This window comes from Heliconius melpomene, chromosome 11, assembly GCF_056956725.1.
Source record: "Heliconius melpomene rosina isolate 202511_hmr_F chromosome 11, ASM5695672v1, whole genome shotgun sequence".
In the NCBI taxonomy this organism is placed as follows: Eukaryota; Metazoa; Arthropoda; class Insecta; order Lepidoptera; family Nymphalidae; genus Heliconius; species Heliconius melpomene.
Genome location: NC_140399.1, coordinates 7,381,310 through 7,393,660, shown reverse-complemented (window position 1 = coordinate 7,393,660; position 12,351 = coordinate 7,381,310). Strand labels below are relative to the sequence as shown.

General features: G+C 31.7%; 1 protein-coding gene across 1 annotated transcript in view; it reads left to right on the top strand.

Annotated features, from left to right (window-relative positions):
• LOC146534663 (1-acyl-sn-glycerol-3-phosphate acyltransferase alpha-like) overlaps positions 1–12,351 on the top strand; it is a 28,485-nt gene that overhangs the window by 13,959 nt on the left and 2,175 nt on the right. Inside the window, exons 5-6 of the mRNA XM_085192949.1 lie at positions 3,645–3,823; positions 10,699–10,864. Coding sequence (XP_085049075.1) covers positions 3,645–3,823; positions 10,699–10,864 — 345 coding nt within the window. The remainder of the gene's footprint in view (positions 1–3,644; positions 3,824–10,698; positions 10,865–12,351) is intronic.

The following is a 12,351-nucleotide window of genomic DNA, read 5'->3' as shown; positions in this document are numbered from 1 at the left end:
AAGATCAAGTAATGAGGGAACACAGTTAGGGAAGTTATGAGTAGCGGATAGGGGGAGTAAGGTAAGTGACGGTAACTTCGTGATAGTACGTGGTTTCGTGAGTTTTGCTTCTGGCAAAAATAATAAGCAATTTAAGTATTATTTACGGAAACTATATATTGGTATATAATCTTTATACTTTCAACTGTCTAAAAACTAAGTAACAATATTTTAATGATAAAATTGAGCGTATAGCGACATTTTAAACGCAGAGTTGGCTACAAACTGCATTGTAACGTGTCTGCGATGCTTGCGACCGTAAGACTAGCGTAAGAATTTCTTAAGGTTGTAGAAAGACAAAGGTAAATTATTCGAATAAAACATTGAATATATGCTTTTTTGTATTCTATAAAAAAACATTTTATTGAAAAAAAAAATAGATGGAAGCATAAAATTCTTTTAAAATTGCAATAAATCGATTCACGAAATAGCAGACATTTTATTTATCAAGTGTCCGCTATTTCGTGTTACTACCGAATTAGGGAAATCTTAGATACTTTTTAATAAATTTATATTTATGTTATAAATAAGATAATTTAAATTTAAAGCTTAAAATCAGTTACTGTATTTATTAAAGTTTCTCGTGATCGAAATTCGGTATATGTTTTGTCCACTTAAATTTCTATATTACTATTTTAAAGGTAACCTGAATTGGTAATTTTAAGCTAAATTCGTATAGGTACTGCCAATGCAATTTTATTTTTTAATCAACCTTTATAATTTATTTTTGCGTATTTTATCGAATATACGTGGTAGTTAATGATTACTTTACATAATGTAAAAAATACTGAATAAACAGAACTGCGGAAGTTACTAAAATCAGTAACACGAAATAAGATCCCATACATTTCATTATTTTCTCTAACTTCGTGACAAATAAATCTACGTAAAATCAGCACATTGACTTCTTTGTCTTTGTTAATAGTGTTTATCTTAGTCTTGTTATAAGTCTAAATAAAGATCTTTTTATTTTTTCAAGAATTTTTCAAGAATATAATATATACCTACTAAACACAAAACGCCGTACAAACTGGTTGCGAAAATATATAGTTCTATAAACTGGCATACCTAGCTTCAAAAAATTTAACTAGAATTTTGAGTTTTTTTATATATTTTTTATAAAAAAAATATATAAAAGTTCAAAAATGTAGTTTTTTTAAAACTGAGCTTATATAATTTGTAAATTATAAAAGTTGGGGCTACTCGTGGCGCAGGAGTACAAAGTGTGACTGTAAAACCGACTGGTTGTGGGTTCGATCCCCACTCCAGGAGATGAAAATAGGAATAGTATAGAAAATAGAAAATATTTATTTAAATTTATATTTCAGGCAAAGCGCAGCGTTGAGTTGTGCCGCTTAACATGCTGTGACTCCGGAATTCCGCAGAAAGTGGGGAACGGAGTGTTTTAAAAACACTAGGTTCCTACCTATCTACCTACCTACCTATCTACCTACCTATCTACCTACCTACCTACCTAGGCCTATCCTGCTGTGTGCGGGATACAGCGTGAAGATGATTTAATTTGATTTGATTTTTTTTATAAAAGTTTTAATGTCGTTAAGCTGATCTACCTATTTTTTTTTATTTACAAATTATTTACAATCAAAACCAATAAAGGTGTTAATTTTTTTTATTATAAAACCTCACTCGCGAGGTAAAAACTTGTGACCCGAAATAGGGGACACAAACTCACGAAGTTAGAAACAAAGCTAAATTTTATCACGAAGTAGGGTTCAAATTAGAGGTCCACAAATAAATTAATATAAAAATTAAGGTTAAGTTAAACCGCATAATTCACACATTAAATTACTGCCAAAAGACCCACTTTGATCACACTAAAATTTGCAAATTCATATAACCTTTAATAATGTATTTATAATAGTTTAAAGTCATGAGAGCCTTAAACTGCCGAACTCCCGTACATTTACCTTAGATGTAAGTTAGCACCATCAACTATAGATTTTAAGCGGGACGAACGATGATTTTTCTTCAACATACAAGTATTAAAGTCGCCCATTATAATAGTGTGATCGTAGGAAGGTTTATAGTTTTCTAACAGGGTTTCAAATGATATAAAGTAATCGACCGCAAGGTTAGGATTATAGTAAACACCAAGAAGAATCTTAGTATGAGTAAAGCAGACTTCAATAAGAAGATGTTCAGGTCCAGAGCTTGGGTCACTTTTGGAAAAGTCTACTAAGCTATAAGGAATGTGTGTGCGTAGATAAATGGCAACGCCACCTCCTACTCGGCCTAAACGATCGTTACGGATCAAATGAAACCCAGGTAGTAAATAAGAAGCCGAAGGGAGGCATGGTTTTAACCATGTCTCTGACACTAAAATAGCATGTACATTATTATTATTGAAAGAAGATAAGAAATCTGGGAAGTGTGCAGGAATACTTTGTGCGTTCAAATGAATAATATTAAAATTTTTCAGTACATCTGAGAAATTTGAATCTAATGTTTCACTTAGCGTGGGGATACTTAGAAAGCTGTCATTACTGCTCAGTCCATCAGAAATAGCCGAAAAGGAAAGGAAAGAATCATTGGAAGTATTACTGTTGATTGCCATTATAAATATAAAAAAATATATTACTAATAAATAAGTTAAATAAATAAATAAATAAATAATAATAAATAACCAAAAATATGAATAAAATAAAAAAAATAAGGTAAAAATAATAATAATAATAATGATAAAAAAAAATACAAATGTAAAAAGTATAACGATAACCCGTTTTAGCTACTAAATTTGCTAATCCACCCGCTAGTTGCAAAGAGAAACCAAATGAGAGAAAAATAAAAATAAAACAAATAAAAAAAAAAGTAAAAATTAAATAAAAACAATATAAACAATTCAGTGGTACCATGAACACAAAGAAATATGATTAATAAGAACGAAACCTATATATATAAAAAAAAATACTTAATTAATAAATAATTAAAAATAAATAAATAAAAACAATGTATGACAGAAAGAAAAAAAAAAAAAAGAAAAAAAAACAAGTACAATTAAAAACTAACGACAGAATTACAAAAGAAAAAAAATAAATAAATAAATAAACACTAATAAGAAAAAAAAAACAAAAAGAAAGTTAAAATTCTTTAAACCATTACAATAATTAAATAAAATATGAGACAAAAGTCAGTTATATAATGCTATAGAAGCCTATTAAATTCTGTCATACATTATTATTACTTTCTTAAGCATGTCACTTAAAACAATGACAGATCTTAATGTAGTGTAACAAAACACTTGATATAAGAAATAAAAGAAATAAGTGTAAAGTACAAAAATAAAGTAACAGAAAGAGAAAAAATTAGAAAACAAAGACACAAATCATAAACTTAGACAATCTTAAATAACACTCACATATTTGTAAGCTTAAAAATTTTATTATTATGTTAAAGAAATAGTTAATATTTTTTTAATGCAAAATTAAATAAGGTTTATACGAATTCTTTACAAAATTAAACATTATTTAATTAATTAATATCTGTCTCTTCCGTATGCAACCTAATTTAAAGATTTCACTTGCCTATTTGTTATAAACAAACCATAAAGATGTTTGCTTATTAATTAAGGTAATTATATTTTACAGTCCTAGCAGTGCTTTGGCCGTTAATGGAAAGATGCACGGTCGTGGCGAAACGTTCTCTGCAATATTTGGTACCGTTTGGAACTGCCACCTGGATGTGGGGTACTGTCTTTATAGATCGAGGCGCGAATTCTGCGAAGTCTGTACTAAACAAACAAACGGATGCTGTTAAGGATCAGAAGGTGAGCTGTCAAAATATTATGCTTGCTGATGCTTATTGTTGATTAAAATTATAAACGTTAATATAAATCAAATCAATGAAGTGCAATATTCAGGAATGCGTAGATGTAAGCCCTTCTATATATATAAATGTTACCTTGATGATACCTTCTATATATAAATGATGTTTAAAAATGAATTGTAAGCATCTAAGAATGATTTTTACACGCAAACTTTAAAAAATAATACTTAAATCTATATCTATAGGTACTTATAATAAAATCGTAAGAGGGTCGGTGTTTGTACTTGGAAGATATTTAAAAAAAAATGTTATTGGGAACCTTTATTGACCTAATAGAACTATGACTAATGATTTTTAAAAATGTTGTCTGTTTGTCTGTGCGTTTGTTATCGCCAATCTCAGAATCGACTTAACCGATTTAGATGCGGTTTTCACTATTGGATTCTGGCACATTTCCGAAATCATATGGGGTTTATTATATAACAATCGGTTCATAAATAAAAAAGTTATGTCAATTTAAAGTATTTAGTTCGACAAATTTGCTAATTGCCGTAACAGTTATTTTATACAACTGTTTTACTGAATTGACTGAATTTTTAGTTTTCAATTTCTTTATTAATATTTCTATTTCAAGCGGGCGAAGCCCCGCACGGGCCCACTAGTTGTTAATATAATTAAGTGGCGTATTCTAGGCGGAACTCAACGCCACGCTTTGTCTTGTCACCAGAGCTAGGGCATTAAAATAATAAATTATTTTCCTCGAGTGGGAATCAAACTTGCTACGCTACTGACACTCGAGTTCTCGATTCGATACTATTTGTGTCACTTCATTAGACGATTTGTACATACCAGAGTCAATCGCTCGCTAGTTAAACATAATTAACTATTCTCATTTCACGCCCATTGTTAACTGACCTCTGCTAACCATATTGCTTAACATATACAGGGTGTCCCAGGAGTCAACGATAAAATGAAACCAGGTGATAGACCAAGTCGTGACGGTTATGAGAAAAATATAAAAAAAAAATCTTTGTCATGTATTTTTCATATTATATTGATTTTAAAAAACATGGGAAAAACCGACACCCTGCGATGGTTTTTCAAGTCCCAGGACTACAAATATTACTCTTTCTTCATTTTTTTTTCTGTAATGTAATCATGAGTAACCCTTCTGTAAATTACAGTTTAAGATTGAAATATACCTGCATCAGTTTTCAATAAAATGTGGTGTTTTTGCCAAACATTAAATTCAAAATATTTACTACACCCAACTTTAACTGACTGTACTATAAAAAAAATGTACTGTTTTTGCAAGTAACTTTAAAAGTTGGCGCATTTAATCTGGATTCTGAAATGGTACGACACTTGCTGGATTACTTCTTTGTTGAAGAGAGAAAAATCGAAATACACGATAATCGGGATGACGTTCAGCGTTTTGGTATCTTTTCCGATACATTCTAGCTGCAGCATTTGCGTTACATAACCATTCTCCATGAATGAAATGCATATTGGCAATGTGTCAAAAACCAAGTATATGGCCTGCGAGAGCTCGGACTCAAGCACTGTCCTTATAAGTCCTGGGTCATCCCCTAAGTTGGAAAAGTTCAGGTACCTTGGATCCGTCATGCACGAGTCTGGAGGCATCGATCATGATCTCCTTGGCCGGATAAGAGTTTGGACGGTATCCTGCGATCACAGACCACACCAGTGACCTCCTGCCACTTAGCCCAGGCAACGCTTATCCGACTTAGAGGCTGGCTCAGGACTTATGATACCTCACTTCAACTGGCTATTTAACCATAAATTATTTAACCATAAATTTATTTTAAAGTAAATTTAGAAATACGATTACAATTTAAAGATATCAAGGGACCGTACAACCGAAAGATATCAAGGGACCGAGCAAAAGGCTTATTACTACTAACTTTATACTAGCTTATTATACTAACTTTAATTGTAATGGTTGTGTATTCGTTGATGTTATGATACTGACAAGATACTCGTACAGAGAGATAACGGACACGAAAAAAGGTAGAGAATAAAAATCGTTAAATCTTTATTCAGGGTACAAGAGATGCGTTAACATAATGAAGTTAACTAAAAAATGGATACAAATTCAATATGACTTTTAGGTAGCCTAATTTAAATTTATAATGAATATGTTCATTGTTTCGAATATGTACCTGAATATTATAAATCGACGTGGGAAAAATGTATTTGAATTTAAATATTTTTCTATTTAAGTTTTAGTACCTATAGAAAAAGAAATATCTTAGTGCTATCGTCATATTTTTAGTTAGAAATATTTGTACCTCAGATAAAATTAAAAAGATATCTATATTTTTTACGATACGGACGTTATTTTAATATACATATATTTTTTACATCCTATATCTTATAAAACAAAGTCGCTTTTCGTGTCTGTCTGTTGTTTCTAACTCTTCTTCTTCTAAACCACCCAACGGATTTTGATGCGGTCTTCACCATTAGGTCGAGTGTTTTTCGTAGAAGGTTTATATATAGTTTATTATCTGTACATTCTTATGTAAATTAACATAAATACGATAAATGTGTATAAAGTCCTACCCGTTGAGACACTTTCGCGCATGCGCTGCTTTAATGGTAAGTACTACATGAAAAAAATGTACTGGAGTATTGTTCCTCTTAATAATATCTACAAAAAAGTCCGCGAGAGCATATTCGTATCTTTTAAGAATAACGTGTAGTGATCATTTTTCTGTCTAAAAATAATAATTTCAATATATTTTTTATTGTGAGGGATATTTTTCTATAATGGTATTAATCCTTATCCTTTAAAATACTTTATTAATTTTCTACGTTAAACGAAGATAAAATTTGCTTTTTACAAGATTTCGAAATTGCGAATAGTTTTACAGAAAAACGCATTTAATTGTTGACACATCAGCTGTATGTTACTCAAGTTTCACTTATCCCTTACTCTCAGCATATAAATAAGTACATTAGTTACGTTGGCCATTTAATGTAGACCAAAACTGTCTTTTACTGTTTTTCATTTTATTCATTTTAATAAGTACTTTAGAAGTTGTTACAATATCAAAAAAATCCTTACTGCGAAATGGCTCGCCACTCGCCATGCGTCCGCCGCGCCCGCCTGCCTTACACGCATCGGTGGTTCAGTGGTAGAATGCTCGCCTGCCACGCGGGCGGCCCGGGTTCGATTCCCGGCCCATGCATTCTATTTAATTTTCCTCACAGGCAGCCACGTCGTGCTTGCTTTTCATCAGGGACAGAATACCCCCTTCAGCATTAACCACAAGCTCGAAAAAAAAAACCCGGCTGCCTCTATAGCAACGAAGATTTAGTTAGATGCGTTTGCACGTATTGGATAATTGGAGTTGAATATATTATTTCAGCGCGATATATTTGGTTTCACACTTTTTGTAGTAGTTATTAGTAGGTAGGCTTTTGTTTATAATTTCTTCCGTTTAAAAATAGTCATTTAACTATCTAAAAATAGTCATTTAAATATATTTTAATAAGTACTTGAAAAGATTAGTAGCACAGATTTAAAATTACGGTACCTACTAAAAAATCCTTGCCGAGTAAAACAATTGGAAAATCCTTATTGGAACTACAAAAATGCGGGTTGCATTATGGTTTAATTAATTTTCACATTATCTTAAGTGCTTTGCAAACATACATTACATGAATAATCCAGTAGTTAAAGCGGGCGAAGCCGCAAGAGGGTCGCTAGTTTAGTTATAAAGTCCATATAGTGCTCCTGAGGCCAGTCGTGGCGCAGCGTCTTCGGAATTCGGCGGAAAATGTAGAACAGAGTGTCTGAACACTAGGTTCCTATTATCTTTCCCGCTAAGTGCGGGATACAGCGTGATTCTGAAAAATTGTAATTATCTTTCCTATTAAAAACATTGTTCACTTATACTAAAAATATAAAAACCAGACATTGATTTTAACAGAATAAATTAAGCTAGCAGTAACCTAGGTCCTTTCAAGAAGTATGTCAAAGTCGATATTTATAAGCATTGTGTATTCATGAAGTGTATTCCAGTCCATGTTCTTTCGCCGTGTTTGCTCAATTATCCTTCAACCTTGCGATGACGTGTGTATGTAGGTATGTATGTGCTATTTACACTATTTCTCGACAACAGTACAAACAGAACGTACAATGGCAAAGGTTAAAAATTATACTTCCATATATTTACCTACCTTTCTGAAGGTATAGAGAATTTAAACTTTTGTGAATAAAAATTATAATTAATCTTGAATATTATACTCACAAAGATATTCAAATGGCATAGTATTTAATTGCAAGTCTAATTAAAAATTATATTTTAATTAAAAAGAAAATATAATTTATATTTATATATTTTTAATGCAAAAAAAACAACTGGTCAAGTGCGAGTTGGTCTCGCCAGCCGAGAGTGACGTACCATTTTTTTTTTAATTATTAGGTCAGTCAGGTCAACTATCAGTAGGTCCACGGGATAGAGACTCGTAAAAATTTATAAATTTCAATTTGCAGTCGTCGTATGTCATCATTTATTTTGTATGAAATGAATTTTAAAAGTTATTTTTTTCTATGTTATACCTATAAATTTGCCCTTTTTAGATTTTTGCGTCAGTTTATACTGTCTATTTTCATTCACACTTGACGGACGTTGTTCCGGTTTGGACGGACTTGTTTTCCGTTTTTTCTTTCGAGGTACAGAACCCTAAAAATAACAAACCTTCACCTCTGTACTTAGTGATGTTTTTCTATTTATGTAACTTATTGTTCAGAAAAACATAATATAAGCGCATTTTTTTAGGAAATGTTATTTACTTACATCCCGTCGAGGATGTTAACTACGTGTTACGATATTTGCTTTTTTAATGGTTTTTAAAGTAACCTAGATATTCTACCTAAGTACTAGTTACCTAAGAGGCCGACGTTTACGCAATGTTTGTTAACGTTTTAGTGTAATCTGCAAAAGCGACGCACCCTTGTTAAACAACACTATTTTTTTAATGTTCTTGTCTACTAATATTTGTTTAAATTCCAAATTAAAAAAAAGGTAGTAATAAAAATGTCAAAATACTTAAGCATTATTTAATGTACAGTGCAATAATTGTAGAGTACCTACCATTTAAGTGGGGAACGGAGTGTCTTAACACTAGGTTCCCTCTGCCTACCCTGCTGTGTGCGGGATACAGCGTGAAGCAGATAAAACCTACCATTTAAGATGTGGCACTTAAGCACTATAGCAATGCTATTTTTTATTTCAATATGCAAGACAATAATCTTCCTCAATGACTTCCTCCTTCGTCAAGCCACCTTCATAAATGAAGGTGTGACAGAAGCAAAGATATTTCGTCAGCTCGCCAGAGATTCAGAGTACCTAACGTATTAACTACGTTTTAAAAGGCATTATGCCTTTAACTTGATGGTTTTTATCTTTATGACAATATAATTGCCGTAACAGCGTAAAACGACAATTTGTACAATTTACACAATATTGTCATGGCAAATGGACTTAAACAAAAATGTATGAAATAATCTTTAGAATGTGGACATTTTTTTCATGATTTTAATTTTTTAATAAAACTTGTTAGTTGCACGATTGTGCGTCAATTGTGATCTAGTTTTTGAAATCGCTTACTGCGCTGTCTTATTTTATTTAAGCTTTATTGGTAGCTACTGACATTTATATAGATAATCTATATATATAAAATCGAAAGGTCACTCACTCATCACGAAATCTCAGAAACTACATGTGCTAGGAATCTGAAATTTTGCATAGGAGTTATTTATAGGACGTAGGTGCTCGCTAAGACGGGAATTTGCATTATTCGACTCCTAAGGGGTTGATTTTGGGGTTGAAAGTTTGTATAAAACTTCGTTACTACAAATGCTAGGAGTCTCAAATTTTGCATGGACGTCACTTATAGGACGTAGATACTCATGGAGACAGAAATTAATAATAACGTAGTTCACGCTGGCGAAGCCGCAGGCGGGCCGCTAGTACTTCTATAAAACAATTTCGATAATTTTGAATTTTGTTCATATTTCTACTATAAGCATAGGAACAGGAGCCTGGAAAATAAAAAAAAATCTTTTACACGAACATATCTGTTCAAGACTAAAGTTCAGACTCCTCCCAGAAAATATGCGTTACACAATTGCGCACCTCTCGTATTATGCTGGATATCTGGAGAGTATCTTCAAAGTAAAACCACAAAAACAGTTTATTTCAAATATACTAACAATTCTACGATTTCGCAAATAAAGTGAGTTACTATAAAAATGAATCAATATTAGGAGATAGATTTTATGTGATGTTTTTATTTGAAAATGCATTTTTATAAGTAAATCTTATTAATGCGTATTAGTATTAAAAAACAAGGCTGAGGATAGAGTATAATTTCATTTGTAACTAGAGCGGCGCCTAGTATTACAATTTTTAGTAAGCAAAAAATATAATACCGTAACATTATATGAAATATGCTAATTAAGTTAATATTTTGTTTATAAATTCAAAAGAGTTAATTGCATTTTTAATTAAAACATTTAAAATAGACGATAAAGTAATTATATAAATATACATTTATAATTACTCTAAATTATATTTAATATGTGCCAGATCTGCTAATTGTAACTGTAATTTAATAATCAATCAACAGGTTAGGCACAGGAAACTAGTGTCAAGACACTCCGTTCCCCATTTTCCGCCGAATTTTTCGAGTCTCAACGCCAAGCTTTTTAATTTGGTGCTAGAGTTAAGAAATGAAAATATTAATAAATAATAATTCATTCCCTCGAGTGGGGATCGAACCCCTAAGGCCCTGCGCGACGACGGCCCTAATAGTATTTAATCCAATGGTTTTCATTTCCAGCGTAAATTGTTGCTGTTCCCTGAAGGCACACGCCATTCTGGAGAGAAGCTTCTGCCGTTCCGCAAAGGTGCATTCCACGTAGCAGTCAACGCTGGCGCCCCCATACAACCAGTAGTGGTTTCCAAATACCACTTCTTGGATGCGAAACGACGTAGATTTGGTTCAGGTATAAAAATGTTTTTTTTTATTGTTTTTTAGCCTCACGTGAAATCTTGCTTGTGACAGGGTAGGCAAAGGGAACCTAGTGTTAAGGATTACGTGTTTAGTGGCGGAACTCAACTGTTCCTGTTGTTGTCTTGTTACCAAAGCGAGTAAATAAAAAATATTTGAGTGGGAATCGCACCAACAACCGTACCGTGACCGTTTTTTTTTATATTATATTTTTTGTTCTATAGAGAAGTAAGACAAGGTCACATTTTGTTTAATATACGATTTGTCGATTATAAACTCTCTTTTCTACATATTATATTATCTATATATATAAAAGGACTTGTCCTCACTGACTGAGGTAAGACGCACGCACAGCCGTAACCGCTGGTGGTAGAAACGTGAAATTTGGACAAAAGTTTACTTTCGTAATCTGGACATCCACTAAGAAGGGATTTTGAAAAATTTTAACCCTAAAGGGGTGAAATAGGGGTTCAAAGTTTGTATGGAAAAAAATTTAAATCGGCACCGATTTTTATAAAATTTGAAATTTAGATTTTTAAAAGTATTTAATTGAACACGTGTTTCATGGTTTTCTAGAATTCACCCACTAAAGGTGCAAATAAGGGGTTGAAAGTTTGTATGGGAAAATTCTTAAATCGCCACCGATTTTTATAAAATTTGATATTTAGACTCTTTAAAATATTTAATTGAACATATGTTTCATGGTTTTCTAGAATTCACCCCCTAAGGGTGCAAATAAGGGGTTGAAAGTTTGTATGGAAAAATCTTTAAATCGCCACCGATTTTTATAAAATTTGAAATTTAGACTCTTAAAAATATTTCATTGAACACATGTTTCATGGGTTATTAGAATTTTCACCTTTAAATACGCAAGCGAAGCTGCGCGTGTCCGCTAGTCGATTATAACATTACGCGACATGACGAAAAAAAAGTAATAATAGTCTAACAAAACAAAATACGATTCTGTAATAAGAATACCATAAACATTAAATATTATTCATAAGTACTAAGTACCATAATTATAAGTTGAAGAGAACAAATAACAAGAATAAAAAAAGGTTTAAATTGTTTAGAATTTTAACTAAAGGACTTATTTGAAATTTTAAACAAAAGACAAAAGTTACACTAAATCTTCATTAATTTTATGAATAGTTTAAAATTAATGAAGATTTAGTGGAACTTTTGTCAAGACCCTAGTGGAGTTTTCTGGTAAAGTTAGAATAGAATAGAATAGAATATACTTTATTGCACACATAAAAGAAATATATAGTTTTCTGTTTTTCTACATTATCTAACCGAATAGCATAATAGTTTAGAGGCTGTCTTAAAAAATCTGTCGAAAGAAGGGAGCAGAGTGTCTTAACACTAGGTTCCCTCTGCCTATCCTGCTATATGCGGGATACAATGAGAAATTGAAAAAAAAAAAATAGTTTAATAAATGTTTTTGAAGAATTTTTGTCTGATTTCTGTAAATATAGGTAT